General features: G+C 56.6%; 1 protein-coding gene across 1 annotated transcript; it reads right to left on the reverse strand.

Moving 5' to 3' along the window:
- Positions 1 to 410: 410 nt before the first annotated feature.
- MATN1 (matrilin 1) lies at positions 411 to 9,404 on the reverse strand. Its single transcript, XM_021683632.1, has 8 exons — positions 9,311 to 9,404; positions 6,798 to 7,144; positions 4,352 to 4,574; positions 3,664 to 3,789; positions 2,777 to 3,193; positions 2,043 to 2,195; positions 1,125 to 1,205; positions 411 to 460 (listed from the first exon to the last, which is right to left on the reverse strand). Exons 1-8 carry the CDS (start codon positions 9,402 to 9,404, stop codon positions 411 to 413), a joined length of 1,491 nt encoding a protein of 496 aa, XP_021539307.1.
- Positions 9,405 to 15,924: the final 6,520 nt, after the last annotated feature.

Here is a 15,924-nt window from a genome sequence, read left to right on the forward strand (position 1 = left end):
TTAAGCTTTCAATTGAAAAAATGCAAACGCAGTCCCTCTCACACTCACCCCTGTGTTCTCACTCACACACACGCATCCCTGCTCTAGATACACACCTGCCCTCAGGCATGCACACACGCACACGCATGCTCCCAAACACAGCCACGCTCCTAACACATGTGCACATGCCCATGCACGCGCACACACACTCGCGCTCCCAGACACTGCCAGGCACCTAGCACACTCACACACACACCCAGCAGGGCTGGCAGGATGGTGGGGGAGACCTGGTGCCCTCAGGGCCTGCCCCTCCCCCCCTCACTGAAATGGCAAAGCTAGACTACACTCGGGGCTCTAGGGGACACACGCAGGACTCGGCAGGCTGTGCTTGCGGTGGGGAGAGAGAGAGGCCGTGGCGGGGACAGGCAGCCTCAGACGACTCTGTTCTCCAGGACGGCCAGCCGCTTACTCACAGCTTCCAGTGGACTCGCGGTTAAGGACAGGCGCAGGCTGACCAGAGCAGGGGGGTGATGGCTGTCCCACCTGCACTCGGGACCCCACTTCCTGTGTCCCCCACCTCCCAAGAGCCTCTCTTCCAGTGGGTTCTCTCACCCCATCTACAGCTTGCGTCCTCCCCAGTGTCACTGCCCTCAGAATGGTGCCTTCCCCAAAACGCACTAGTTACAGTGTGCCCTGAAGGCCCAGCCCTGCCCAGTGGCAGCTTCAGGCCTGCTGGGTCCCCCACCTGGGCCCCCACCCCGTCCTGACAGAGCCAGGGGAGTTGTTCCGGGCCCAGCCTCATCTGAGTAGAGACTGGTACTCTTCGTGTCACTGAGAGCCTGAGAAAAGGGGAGGCCACAGACTCCATGTTTTCCTGAGCATGGCTAGGACTCTGGATGTGTGTCCAGTCTCTAGATCTTGGCTTCTGCCTCAGTTTCTCTGTTTACCCTCTAGGAGCCTCTGCTTTTGACAGGATCAGTACCAAAGCCGGTGCCAGCCCATCTGTCCGGAGTCCAGCCTGTCTCCAGCAGGAGGCAGAGTCCCCACCTGGGACCCCACACACAAGGGGCGTGGCTCCCTCTCCCGCCCTGCAGTGCCCTGCCCCCTCCAATCCCCACCCCTCAATGGCCTCTGGGAAAGGATATGCTTCCTGGTCAGGGCCTGCAGCAACCCCTCCACTTTGGTCTGGAATTTCACAATGGACTCGCAGGCACACGGGTCCTCCTCTGGAGTGGGCAGGAAGTAGGGAAAGAGAAAGGGAAGGTGAGTGGTGGTGTGGCAGGGGGAGCGAGGAGCGGTCACAACCTAGGGCCAGGACTAGGGAGTCTTGGGGGAGTGCGGGGGGCCTGGGAGAGCTGAGAAGACAGAGACACGTGTAGGGTTCTGAGGCAGAACTCCCAGGAGTGACGGACGGGGAGACTCCGAATGTTCTCCAACCCCACAGAGCCCTGATAAAACCTCCAATACCAGCATCTCCGTGCTGGCCCCCACTGCATGCAGGGCACTGCTGCTAGGGGCCTCGAGGTTATCTTGGCGGCTTCATCCAACACTCTGGGTTGGAAGTCATTAATCATCCCATTTTACAAATAAAGAACCCGAGCAGTGAAACAACGGGATCCTGGCCAACAGCCAGTTCCTGCCAGAGCAAACGCACAAACTCAGGCATGTCTGACTCTGGAATCCATCCTCTCTACCACTGGGAGGATCAGGGAAGGCAGCAAGGTTCAAATCCTGGCGCCTCCGGTTATTAATGATTGTTCCACCCCTCTGGGCTTGGTTTTCCTGTCTGTAAAATGGGAATAATAATATTTCTACCAATTAGGATTGAATGATTTAATATTTGGAGAGTACTAACAACAGTGCCATTCATGTAATAAGCATTCAGCCTATGTTTGCTGGTTGCAAAAGTGAGACTGGCCAGCCCTCCTCCTGCTTCTGCCAACTCTTGTTGCCACCCCAGCTCCTGCTTCTCCCCACCCACATCCAGTTCCAGAATGGCTCCCCAGTCTCCCCCCGGAGCCCCACCCACCCCTCCCATCGATGCCATCCCTGGCCTCACTAACCCACGCAGATCTTATTCTGCAACCTCTTGCCAATCTGGTTGATGGTCTTGAAGTCAGCCGTGTAGAAGTAATGCTCTGCCACGGGCTCTGAGGCGATTTCCCTCAGCTCGTCCTCCACGGCGTTGCCCACACCCACAGCAAACATCTTAAAGCCTGCCAAGAGGAACAAGATGAGTGACAGTGGCCATTGGGACAGGCAGCTGCAGCTGAGCTTCCTGGGCAATGCCCAGGCGATCAACACCAGACACCTCCTGGTGGCAGCTTCTGGAATTACAGGCACAGTGCCTAGGACAAAGACCTTGAGGAAACCAACATTCACTGAGGTTCTACCCTATGTCAGACCCGTACTGATTCTCTGGACCGGGAGCTTCGTAACCTCATACACCCCATGATCATCCATCTGGTGGCTATTATTATCCTCATTAAATAGGTGTTAAAAACAGAGACTCCGGCTTGTCCCAAAGTGGGGTTGCCTTCCAACAGTTGGTGTGTTCTGGGGAACATTTGACTGGAAAATCTCCAAAGCCCACCTACAAAAGGACCATTGAAACAAGCTGCTTACTTTTCTGGGGCCTCCGTTTTCTCATCCCCGATAAGAAAGAGTTGGAGAAACCCATCCCTCCTCATTCACATTGAACTTGGGTTTAGGGCACTAGTAACAGACAACCTATAGTCGAGCTGTTCCCTAGGTACTCCTGGCCATTAGTGGTGTTCAGGATCCAGGCATCACCTACCAAGTTCCTTGGCTTTCTTGGCGGCATCGTTAATGTAGTCCTGGCTCCGGCCATCAGTGAAGACAATGCCCACCTTCTGGGCCCCAGGCCTAGCCCCACTGGACACAGCGAAGGAATTGTCAATGAGGTACTTGAGGGCAGCCCCGGTCATGGTGCCCTTCTCCATATATGACATGTTCCGCACAGCCGCCTTAATGTCCTTCTTCGTGTGGAAGCGGCCCAGCGGGAACTCCTGGCGCACAGAGCTCGAGTACTGCACTAGCCCCACCTGCGCCAGTTTGTCGGACACGTCCAGCGTGTCCACGATCTGATTGATGAACTTCTTCACCAGCTCAAAGTTCTCCGGCCGCACACTTTTGGATCCATCAATGAGGAAGACCAAGTCAGTGGCTGAACTGCCGCTGCTGCCGCTGCAGGCTAGGAAGGGTAGCAAGGAGAGGAGGTGAAGCTTAGGGACCAGTCGTTCACCCTGACCACTAGTCAGGAACCCATCACACACCAAACTCTGTACTGAGGATTATCCCAGCCCGTTTTGTCCTCAAAACTCCCTCTAGAAAGCCAAGGTTCCTGGCCTTGTTCTTTAGCGTTGGAAACTGAAGCTCCAAAAGCCATTAAATCATACAACTCAGAAGGAGTGGCACCAAGAGTTGAACTCAAGACTGTGTAACTCCTTCCACCATACTAAACCCACCACCCACCGTGACAAAGAGGGACAGAAGTCAGAAGGTAACTTTCTGCAGACACCAAGTTCTAGGAGGTATCTATCACCTTTGCAGATTGGTCCAGAAGCAAAGTGCAGAGAGGCTCGAATGGGCTTCCTAGAGAGTGGCCAAGCCGCCCCCCCCTCCCCACCCTCCCCAGGGCTTGCCTGTGTCCAGCCCACTGACCATTGCAGGTCTTGCCATCACTGTTCAAGGTGAAGCCCTCCCGACAGGTGCAGGTGTAGAAGCCCGGGGAGCTGAGGCACACCTGCTCACAGTCATGGTCTCCTGTGGCACACAGGTCTGACACCACTGTGGGGACAAGAAGACAACTCAGAATCTCACTGTCACAGGGCCTTGGACATCTCAGCCAGGGTGGCCCTTCAAACATTCAGGGAGACTGAGGCCGCCAACTGGGTGAGGTCTGAGCCCCAGACCCTCAGCCCAGGGCCGGAATCACTGGCCCGCCCCATGTTGACTCTCAGCCCCGCCTCCCGCCCTATTCAGCCCCGCCCCCTCGTCGACGCACCCCCGGCCCTGTCCATCCCCGTCCGGTCCCGCCCTGGCCCGCTCTCCATGCAGACTCAGTCCCGCCCTATCCAGCCCTCCGGTCCAGCCCCGCCCCGATAGACTCTCTAGCCACGCCCCCATCCCTCCCTGCCCCTGCCCTGGCCCCGCCCCGTGGCCCTATCCATCCCTGTCCGCCCCGCCCCGGTCCCACCCCCGATGCGGACTCAGTCCCGCCCCGATGCTCTCAGTCACGCCACGCCCCGTCCAGCCAGGCCCCCCGCTGCGGCCCCGCCCGGACGCCAGCACCCCCCACGCTCCGCCGAAGCGCCCCAGGCTTGTCCACCCCCTGCCCCTCCCGGCGCACCGCAGAAGGCCTCCTGGAACTTCTTGGACAGCTTCTCGATGACGCTGTAGCTCTCCACGTAGTCGACGTGCTCTTCCTGCGGCTCACTGGCGATCTGCCGCAGCGTGGCCTTGTCCACGCGGCCCACGCCGATGGCAAACAGCTCGATGCCGCTGGCCCGGGCCCGTGCAGACACGTCCCGCACGCTGTCCTGGGGCCTCCCGTCCGTCACCACGATGGCCACCTAAGACACGCGGGGTGCGTGTGAGGACCAGGTCTCCCTCCCGCGCTGGGCTGGGCAGCTCGGCCCTCCAGTAAGCCCCCGGGGCCACTGGCAGAAGAGGACCCTGAGGCCCGAGAGGCAGAGTGGCTTGCGCCGGTCACACAGCTAGTCCATGGCAGGTGGATCTGATTCCCCGCCAGGGTTTTGCCCCAGGGAGGAGAACCTGACTAGCAGAAGAGGAGACAGGTTTCCTCTGACTGAAAGACATGGCTGAGGTGTTCTCCCATCTGACTAGCGCCTGTGGGTGTCTCCCCTCTCGGGGAGGCAGCTCTGTGATGATCTGAGGGCAGGACCATGTCTCCCTCCTCAGACTGGGGCCTCCGAGGACAGGTCCCAGCAAGTGTGCCCGACACCGTGCAGTTCTGCCCTTTGGCCAGCAGAGGGCGGGCGAGGCTAAAGAACGGCGGTTCTGCCTCCAGTCTGGCCATCCTTCCCCTCCAGGCCCTGGAGTGGGGGCGGCCTTCCCACTTAGATGGCTCCGTGTTCTCCCTCCGTTCCCCAGGATGCTACATGCCCTTTCCGTAGGGGAGAACACTGTCTGCTCCCCTCCCCACAAGGCTCCCCTGTTTGTGCCCTGGGAAGGGAGACAGAGGGGACCCTGGCGCTAGGCCTAGCCCTCACCAACCCGACCTGAGCTGAGCCTGCCCTGAAGCCAGGGTCCTCACAGCGCCTCTCTGCTTCTGACCTGGGTCTGCTTCTGATTCCTGGGTCCCCACCCTCGGACCCCGGTCCCCAAACCCCTGTCTTAGTGACCTGTAGTATGGTGGTTGGAAATGCGGCTCACCCTCCTGAGTCATCTAATGAGATGACTCATGGTCCGAGGCCAGGAAGGGGAAAGATTATTTTTCATATCACTGCCCGGGACCCCCTGGGGAGTGATCTTGCACCATCCCTTCCCCACCAGAGGCCGAGGCTCACCTAGCTGAGACTGTCCACAGCCACAGGCTGCCACATTCCCCCGAGACCCACTGCCTTCTGCAGCCCCGACTGTCCCCCTTTAATCCAGCCTTGGGACTTTGAACTCACCTTGTAGGGGCCTCCCACAGGTGGATTCCAGGCTGGACTCCCCAGGTCTGGGGGAGTTGGCACTCTGTCCTCACATGCCCATGCCAGGCCACTGGCCTGATGTGGACTGACACAAGTGACTGGGGGTGTGACAGCTACGGACGTCACCACCATCCCCTTCACCACCTCTCTCTTGTTAGGATCACCCCAGGTCACCACAGCCTCTCAAGGACCTCACGTCAGAGCTTGTAAAGGGCCCCCACAAAGGACAACCAACAGGCTGCCTAACAGGCCATTTCTTCGAGGGCTATAGTGGCCGGGATTGTGTGCTATTATCTCTAGACATCCCTACCACTTACTAACTGGGCAAGACACTTAAGCCTCCCATGCCTCAGTTTCCTCATCTGTAAAATGAGGATACCACCTCCAAGCAAGTTTGCATTCCTTCGGCGCTCATGTGTCAGGCATGTCCTGCATGGGGGTAAGAAAATACGGCCCAGGCCGAGGCCCTGGGCAGGTAAAGGGTGACTCCTTGGGGCCGTTGAGGGCTATGAAGGGGAGATGTGGGCGTCTGTGGGCAGACCACTGCGGAAGAGAACACCTGACCAGCCTCGCAGGCCCTGGGCTGAGTCCTGGGAAATCCCGCTGTGGGGACCAGGTCTGTGAAGTCCTCGGCACCCGGCCTGGAGTCCGTACTGACGTTGGCTTGCGGCGCATCATCTCATTTTTCTGAACCCCTGCCCTCAGAGGCTGATTAAATAAAACCTGAGCTAACCCTTCCGTGGGGCTTGGTAGGGCCAGCACTGTTCTGAGCACTCTGTGTTACGGACTCACAGAGTCCTCCCGACAGCCCCTCGAGAAAGTTGGTTTACTGTGGTTTTATGGGTGAAGGGACTGAGACAAGGAGCTGCACGAGCTGCTCAGGGTGACACAGCCAGTCCGGGGAGTGGGGGGCGTCTGGACTGCCTCACCTGGCCTCAGGGAGCCAAGGTCCACCAAACTGAAATAATCGAGCTCTCACCAGACTGAGGTCCTGCGGTCAGAGGGTGGATAAAATGGGTTCACATCCCAGCTCTGCCACTTGGCTTCGTTGGGTCTAAGACACAACTGTGAGCCGGTTTGGAGAATCCTGCAGGCGGTTCACAGCAGGACGCTGGCGGGGAAGGGTGGGACACGTACCTTGCTGATGTCGGGGGACCTGGCACGACTCCCCTCGGTGTCGCTGAAGGCTTTGGTGATGGCGAACTGGATGGCCAGGCCGGTCATGGTCCCCGTGGACAGCGGCTGGATGCGGCGCACGGCCCGGAGCAGCGAGGCCTTGGAGCCGTGGGCCCACAGTGGGAACTCCTGCTTCACGGCGCTGGCATAGTTGACCACGCCCACCTGGGTGGCATTGGGCCCCACATCCAGCGACTCAATGACCTGGGACAAGAACACCTTCACCTTCTCGAACTCCACAGGCCGCACACTGCGCGAGCTGTCCACCACAAACACCAGGTCCGTGGGCCGGGTCCGGCAGAGCTGCCCTGCAAGGGGACGGGAGGGAGAGGGCCAAGAGCAAGGGCAAAGGTCAGGGGCTACTTAGACCGAGACTGGAGGCCTCCGGCAGTGTAGACTGAAGCTGAGCCAGGCCGGGTAGGTCCTTCTGTCAGCATGTGGACACCCGGGCAACCCACTTGCCAAAGGCCCCCACAGCTCAGCCCCGTGGGAAAGACAGAGGCTCAAATCTCAGCCTCGGCTAAAATTAACAAGTCAGGAAATGACAGATGTTGGCGGGGATGCGGAGAAAGGGGAATCCTCCTACACTGTTGGTGGGAATGCAAGCTGGTGCAGCCACTCTGGAAAACAGTATGGAGGTTCTTCAAAAAGTTGAAAATAGAGCTACCATACGACCCAGCAATTGCGCTACTGGGTATTTACCCCAAAGATACAAATGTAGGGATCTGAAGGGGTACGTGCACCCCGATGTTTATAGCAGCAATGTCCACAATAGCCGAACTGTGGAAAGAGCCTAGATGTCCATCGACAGATGAATGGATAAAGAAGATGTGGTATATATATACAATGGAATATTATGCAGCCATCAAAAAGAATGAGATCTTGCCATTTGCAATGACGTGGATGGAACTGGAGGGTATTATGCTGAGCGAAATAAGTCAATCAGAGAAAGACATGTATCATATGACCTCACTGATATGAGGAATTCTTAATCTCAGGAAACAAACTGAGATTAAGATTAAGGCTGGTGCCCAGCCCTGTCCTGGCACCCTGCACGCACTGCTGCTCAGCCCCGATGGATCCTGTAAAGAGGGGATTGTCAGCTCCCTGTACACACGAGGAAACTAAGCTCAGAGAGGGGCAGTGAGTTGCCCGAGGCTGAGATTTTTTTTTATTATGTTATGTTAATCACCATACATTACATCACTAGTTTTTGATGTAGTGTTCCACGATTCATTGTTTGCATATAACACCCAGTGCTCCATGCAGAACGTGCCTTCTTTAATACCCAGCACCAGGCTAACCCATCCTCCCACCCCCTCCCCTCTAGAGCCCTCAGTTCGTTTTTCAGAGTCCATAGTCTCTCATGGTTCATCTCCCCCTCCGATTTCCCCCCCTTCATTCTTCCCCTCCTGTTATCTTCTTCTTCTTCTTCTTTTTTTAACATATCCCTACAGAGGCACATCTTTCCAGACACCCCGGGTACCATGTGCTGGAAAGTGCATGGAGCTGGAATGAAGCAGAGTGGTGTTTGAATCCCGGCTCAGCCCCGCTGTGGCCCTGGGCAGCTCACTGCACCTTTAGGAGCCTCAGTTTCTCATCTGTCCTGTGGGGAGAATAAAGCTCACTGCTTGGTACTGTCACTGTCCTGGCCCTGCAGCCAGGAGGGGCTCAGTACAAAGGCCCTTCCCTCTGCGTCCCGGAACTGAGCAGAGCTGCTCCTAAGTGAGGATGCAGGAAGGCTCAGGAAAGGGAAGGGGTCCTGGGCCGTCCCAGCCCCCCAGCCACAGTGCCCTAGGTACCAGAGTTCCTCAAGGGACCTGAGAAATGACCTTGCAGCCGCTCTCTGGTCCCTACTAGTTAAGCTACAAATGGGTAAACTGAGGTCCACAGAGGGTGAGGGAATTAGCCACACCATGGAGCAGTGGATCGGGAACCAAGAGAAGGCCCTTCTCCAGCCTCAGTTTCCCCATCTGTACAGGATGAGCTGGGCATTCTGGGATTCAGTGCCCAAGGCTGAAGCTCTGGGAGTGGTACAGCAGGTAGGAGCCTACACCCAGGTATGCTGGAAGGGCTGGGGAAAGGGGGGTGGAGTCCTGGCCACCCCAGAGCTGCACTCAGCAGAGCGTGGGCTCGGCCCTGGGCTTGGTGCAGCTCCATCTTCTGTCCTCAGCGACCCACAAGACTGGCCCTGGCAGCATGCGTGGTCCCTGAGGGTGGCCTGGGAGCTGGGGAGGCCCAGGGAAGGCTCTGAGACTGCAGAGACAGGCCCACCCCTGTCCCTCAATGGAACAGACTGAGCGTCACCCCTGCTCTGGCCCTTACGCACGTCACCATTGCTGTCGGCCCCCGTGTCAGCCTGCTGCCACCCCTGCCTCCCCTACCCCCCCCCCGGCCCACCCCAGGATCCCACCTAACCTCTGCTCATCTCGGAGCCCAGCCCCCTGTCCCCCACCTCCCGTGGACCCCCTCACCTCTGGCGTGGGGGGCGAGGCCCAGCGTGCACAGGGCCTGGAGCTGCAGCAGCAGGCCACACGTCATGAGGCTGGCGCCGGAGAGGAGCCTCATGGTTCCGGCAGCACGGGCAGGAGCCGGCACAGTGCTGGGGGCCAGTGGGGTCCCGGGCTTATCAACCTCGCTGCCCAGCCTCCCAGCCAGGCGGCCCCCACTGACGTGGGGGCGGCTGCCCGGGCCCCTAGCCCCCTTGGGGGGCGTGGCCCGGGCTGAATGGAGGTGTGTGTGCCCAGAGAGGGAGGGAGCCACCTGGCCTGGGCTCAAGAGGCCCCTCCGACCACAAGGGCTCCTTTGCCTGCAGAAGCAGCCCGGGCTGCAGCCGGAACTCAGGAAATCTCAGGTGGGTGGAGGGTGGCTCCTCCAGAAGTTGGAGCGGGCCCTGACCCAAAGCTGCCACTCCAAGCCCAGGGAAAGCCCAGCCCAGGGGCCTCAAGCCCCAGCCCAGCCCTGCACCCTCACCCCACACCCCGCCGCTTCGCTCACCTGCATCCATTTCCTCATCCAGCCCTGACCCTGCTCCACCTCCGCTGTCCCCTACCTCTCCACCTTCTCCCTGCCGGGCACCTTCACCTGGGGTCTCCGAGGTGCCCTCCGGACCTTTGTACAGGCCAGGTCACCCGCCCCCAACGCCCTTCCCTCCCATTCACTCTCTGCCTAACAGAATCTTTCAAGATCATCGTTGGAAATGACCTGTGTGCTCAGGGCGGTAGAGAGGACAGTCAGGAGCAAAGACTTGAAGCCAGATTACCTGGGTTTGCTAGATGCTACCTGTGTGACCGTGGGCCAGTCGCTTCACCTCTCTGAGCCTACCTTCTAAGGTGGATGAGAGGAGCAGGGTTCTATGAATCTTCTCATTTAATTCCCTTGACAACCCCGTGATGCAGCTACTATTATGATCCCCATTTTCCAGAAGAAGAACTGAAAAACAGAGAGATGAAGTAACTTGTCGGAAGTCACACCGCTACTAAGTACCATTGCCGGGGCACCTAGGTGGCTCAGTCCATTAAGTGTCCAACACTCGGTTTCGGCTCAGGTCATGATCTCAGGGTCGTGGGATCGAGCCCTGAGATGGGCTCCGTGCTCAGTGGGGAGTCTGCTTGAGATTCTCTTTGTCGCTCTCACCTTGCCCCTCCTCCCCATGCCCCCTCACACGGGTGCGCGTATGCTATTTCTCTCTCTAAAATAAATAAATAAATCTTTTTTTTTTTAAAGTATCATTGCCAGAACAGGGCCCCAGGTCAGTGCTGTCAGCCACTCTGCTTGCCTGGGTGGAGCTTGGTGGAGCTGCCTCTCTCCCCTGCTCCTCCAGGATTAGGACCCCTTTCCCGTGCTTCCATCACTGTGTGTCTCACCCAGGAGCTGGTAAGAGTCTGACTGATTCATCCCTGCATCTGGGCCCAGCCCAGGGTCTGCACTGGAAGGCAAAAATAAAGGCTTATAAGTAAAGGAACATCACCAGGAATGGCCCCTGCTGCTGCAAGGAGGTCCGGTAATATGGAAAGAGCATGGGCTTGGCCAACTGAGAGACCCAGGTTCAGATCTCCATCTGTGGCTGAACAGCTGTGTGACCTAGAGCTGCTAACTTAACCTCTCTGAGCCTCGGCTTGTTATCATGCAGTGGGAATGGTAGTTCTTGCCTTGCCTGCCTCACTGGGACCGTATGAGGAGGCAGTGAGAAGACAGAAGGGGTGGTGGGGGTCAAAGGATTATCATCTTTCCAGCAGACGGGATTGTTAACATTTAAGACCTGTGTGCCTCACCCTGTATGAGTTATGCCTTAAAAAGAAATGTACAGACTTTTTTTTTAAGTGACCCAACCAATAGTCTCACAATCTTCAGCGACAATGGCAACCACGCTCTCTTACTGTGTCTCCTTGTTCTCCAAACAAACCTGTGAGGTCAGCAGCTCCAAGGGCATCAGCCCATTTGTCAGATGAGACAACTGAGGCCCAGAGAAGTCCATGACTTGCCTGAAGCCACCAGCCAGTTAGGGGCGGAGCCCAGCCTGGAACTCAGGCCTCATTCCTCTTTGCCCCCGGTTTAGAGAATGAGGAAGCAAACAGCATTTCCCTCTGACATTTCCCACGTAGATTTCATTTATTCGTATCATTCATAGCCGTCCCCAGCTCCAAACGCTAGTCAAGGCTGCCGGTCCCTTATCCCTCTACAACTTTTAAGCATAATTCTTTTTTCCAAAGACACTGCAGGGCAAAACAACTGTAGTGCCTCTCACTTCCCAAAATTGGGTCATAAATGTGTTAGCTGCCCCCCACTGGCCATCAGCTCCCTCTGAGCTGGGGGGCGGGGCAGGGGGCATCTGGCCCGACTCAGCCGCCACTGACCCTCAGGACCCGGCACGACGCGGGAACAGGGTATCTGGTCAGCAAATGAAGAAATACATTGAAAGAAGCAACAGGTAACAAACGGGTTGCATTTCCTGGGGAACCGACCAGGGTCAGGCTGGGGTCTGCAGCGGTGGCCGCGGCCCACCGGAGCTGCCTGAGGAGAACGTGATCCGCAGCCTCCTGGCCCTGCGTCCCCTCCCCGATGCACAGGGCCGCGGCCGGAGCTCAGGGTACACGGCTCTCTTGGCCGGGCCAGCAGCTGGGCCCATGAAACAGCTCTTTCAGCCCCGAGTCTGAATGGCCATTCTATGGGCTCCTGCAAGGAACACAGGCGCCTTTTCCGTGTCACCCATCTGCTCATTAGCAGGGCCACAGAAATGGGCCACAGGTAAGTTTTCAGGAGCAGAGATAGGTTTCCCCCCCCAAAAGGGGGCAGCTTTCACATTCCACAGCGGGAGCAAGGGCTTAGGGGGAGGAAGTTCAGCCTATACATTGAGGAAAGAAAATAAATATTTGTGTTTTCAAAATGTGAAGCATTTTCCCCCCCAGGAATGAAAATCGGGAACAGTGTGTCCAGTATGAACCAGAGAAAAAAAAGGCTCGCAAGTCAGACGGGCAGCCGTGAAGGGCTCCTGCTGTTCCCTCTCCTTGTTTTCACACACCTCGGGTTTCCAGAAACTTAAAGCCTTTAGTGTTTTGTCCAAGAGAGCGCCTTGGCGCTAAAGCGAGGGGCCCCAGGCAGGCAGCTCCGTGGCAAGGGGCACAGGGCTCCCCTCCCGCGCCCCCAGGACTCCACTCCTTTCCTGAAGAGCAAACCTGGTTATCGCGCGCTCCTCCTCCCTCCTTCCCCCGCCAACCTTGCAGTTTGGCTGGATCCACACATACCTTTACTCTTATTTATTTACTCTGTCTCTTTAATTAACTCTAAACCAACCAACTCACTTGGTGAAAAACACTCTCCTCCTCCTCCTAAGAAGTAACAGCCGTGAAATCTCTGGGTTTCTGTACCATTTATAAAGGTATTCCAGTGTGCCTTCCAGATACATTCGAAACTAATTAAATTTGACCTCTGCATCCGCACATCACCGAAAATTACCTCGTGTTCTGCCAGTGGCACACATGCCAGACTTTGAGGAATCCTGTGAAGGGCAAAGCTCCGGAATCAGACACAGCCCGGGTGGGAGTCCCTGTTGCTTCACCCGCCGGCTGCGCGTGACTTCGGGTGAACCCCCTCACCGTTCTCTCTTCTGCTTCAGGTCTGCAAAGTTGGGACCTCAGCGCCCATGTCACAGGACGGTTGAGAATGACATGGATGAACGCCGCATCCACGTCTCTTGTTTCCGCCTTGCCTTCTTGTATCGGTCGGAAGAGAACAGGCTAAGCTGCGGTAACAAGTAAGCCCTTGGATGGCAGTGGCTTAGCACAAGGGCGTGTTTCTCTCTCATGACACAGCCCAGTGCTAGACACGGGCCCCCCTGCGCAGGCTCTTCCCAAAGCCACCTCCATCTGACTAGCCCACCATTTCCAAGTCCTCTGTCTCTGGCCGCATGAACGTGACGGAGACAGCAAGTGTGCCCTCTGATAAGGAGTACACATCACCTGGCTCTGCCTAGAAGCCCAGGAGTAGGACATGGGTAATTAGTGTCACCCTTCCCAAGTGAAAAAAAAAAAATCTTCTGTTGGCCCCACCTCACTTCTAGATGAAAATTCAGACTCAACTGGGCATTCAAGCCTTCTCACAATCCGTTTCTTGCCACCTTTTCTGGGCCATTCCAGTCTCCCTTCCGTCCCCTCTCTGCCTCCCCGGCTCTGTCCCCTCTTTTCTGTGGCACTGAGCAAAGCATACTTTTTCCTTCGCTGCAGCAAATTCCACTTCAGGTTTTACTGACTGGTGCTCTTGGTTCTTGCCCCGTGAGCCCGTGGGGGCCTCCCAGGTAGAACCTCTGCCTTTTGCACTGGCACATTATCCCAGTCTGTGCTCAATAAATGGCGACTCGTTTTGCTATGGGGGAAACCTAAAACCTTGACTCCCGGGCTCTGAAGGAAACCCAGAGGTCATCTAGAGCAGTAGATCCAGCCTGGCCACTGCCAGACTCACCTGGAGACGCCTGTCAAAAATAGAGTCCCCCCATGTTGGTGCCTTCTTGGGGCCAGAGGGCCCGCCCCCACCCCTAGGGGCAGCTGTGGAGCTTTCCATGGGGAATGGCTCCCACTGTCCAGCACGCCAGCAAGAGGAATGAGCGTTTGGAGGGGAGGCTTAGGTTTCCGCTGGGAACCACGGCAGAGCCGGTTGGTACCTGTCCCACTCCCCTCAGCCCTCCTGCGTGTGCACCTCCAGCTGCTGCAGGCAGCCTGGGGAGTGCACGTCCCCAGAGCAGCCCTCAGCCAGTGAGGGAGAGGAGCCGGGGACACACAGCTTCCCCGTTCCCCGCTGGACAATTCTGGCATGGACTCCATGCGGTTCCTTGGAGGGTCCCATGCAGGAGGCAACCCGTTTATCAATGCACTTCTTACTGGCTTGTATCCCCTCCCGGTCTCGCTTCCCCTCTCATTATATTTCCTGGGGCCACCGCCCAAATAAACTACTCGCTCCCAAGTTCTTGTCTCAGGAGCTGCTTTGGGGAGCATTTTAAACGAAGCTAAGGCAAAGCTTTCCCAGGTGTGGGAGACCAAGACAAGGATGTGTTTGGGGCCCTTCTGGGGGTGGGGGAGAATAGGCCTCTGACAGGTGGGGCAGGGGAGGGGAGGGAAGAGAGAAGAGGCCTCTGACAGGCAGGGCAGGCGAGGGGAGGGAAGAGAGATGCCCGTTTCGGACCCTGAGGCCAGCCAGGATCTACGGGCTCTGAGCAGAATCCTCACCTACCTGCATTTATGGGCTTTTCTCTGTTTTATCCTTCCTTTAGTTACCCACAAACTATCAGTAGAGATCGGTTAAGATTTTTCAAAAGAAAAATAGATTCCCAGCGTCCATCCCAGACCCAGTGAATCTGCATTTCAGAGCTCTCTAGGCAGTCCTGATGTAACTAAACCACAGTCTCATAACATAAACCTAAACTCTCTCTCTGTCTTGGAAAGCTGTTGTCCAGCCTACAGAGGGACACCTGTTGGAAGGGAGCTTGCTATCCCCCAGGGCGTTCCATCCAGCTGAGAGAGCAGGCAGATCTCCTGTGTCCCAAGTTCGCTGACCTGAAAGATCATGGTTGGGGCCCCACTGAGCTGATTCTTCCCCGAGGAAAACATCCTCATTTCCTACCACCATCTTTAACAGCACGTGGATTTTGGTTCCTTAACCCGCCTGTTGCCAGCTCCCAGGGCATTTTGATTTGTCTCCCTCCCTCCTAAAGATTTGAGCTCTGAATTTAATATAATCCTCCAGCTCACAGAACAGAATATATTTTCTCCTCCATTTTCCAGGCTACCTCACCTCTCTTCATGCTGCCTGAAGTCCCTGCTGTTTTCCCCTTGACTTCAAAACGGAGCCACTGGAGACCGAAGATGTGCGACCGGTGGTCGACTCACCTGTTTCATCCTTCAGCATCAAAACTCTGGATCTACACTGACCGTGACCTCAGACCTTCAAGACTGTTGGCTCTATGGCCACTTAGCGGTTTAAGGAAGGAAAAATAAACTTCCTCCAAGTTGGGCAAGAGTGGTACCTTCATTTTCTATTGCTATATAACGAGTTAGCACAAATGTATGACCTCAGAGTTCCTGTAGGTCAGAAATCTGGGCACCACTAAAGTGGATTCTCTGCTTAGTGCCTCACGAGGCTGAAGTCATGACGTTGGCTGGGCCTCGTTTTTCGGGAACTCAGGATCCTCTTTCTAGCTCACACAGCAGTTGGCAGAATTCAGTTCCTTGCAGTAGTCAGACTGGACCCCCTCCTCCACCATCCTCTGCTGGCTGTTAACCAGGGGCCACTCTCAGCAGCTTGTCATGTGGTCTCCTCCCAGGCCCACTCCGGCTTCAAATCTCCCCCATGCAGAGCACCGTCTTCAGGAGGAGCCCAGTCCCCTTTAGGGATCACCTGATTAGGGCAGGCTCACCCAAGGTAATCTCCCTTTCTTAAAGTTTACTGTGCCCCGAAACATAATCTAATCACAGGAGTGACTCTCCCATCAATTTCACGGGCTCCACCCAGACTCAGGGAGAAAGAGAGACACGAGCTCATTGGAGGCCATCCTAGAGTTCTGCCTAGCTCAGGTGGTCTAGACAAGTGTAGAATGAGG

This window comes from Neomonachus schauinslandi, chromosome 4, assembly GCF_002201575.2.
Source record: "Neomonachus schauinslandi chromosome 4, ASM220157v2, whole genome shotgun sequence".
Classification (NCBI taxonomy): domain Eukaryota; kingdom Metazoa; phylum Chordata; class Mammalia; order Carnivora; family Phocidae; genus Neomonachus; species Neomonachus schauinslandi.

Excerpts from the sequence above, each read along its gene's own strand:
- MATN1 (XM_021683632.1), bottom strand. The coding sequence starts at position 9,404 with ATGAGGCTCCTCTCCGGCGCCAGCCTCATGACGTGTGGCCTGCTGCTG. Across the intron at positions 4,575-6,797 it reads GGTCCCCCGACATCAGCAAG|GTGGCCATCGTGGTGACGGA; the intron begins GTACGTGTCCCA and ends CGCGTGTCTTAG. Across the intron at positions 3,194-3,663 it reads TGATGGCAAGACCTGCAATG|CCTGCAGCGGCAGCAGCGGC; the intron begins GTCAGTGGGCTG and ends TACCCTTCCTAG.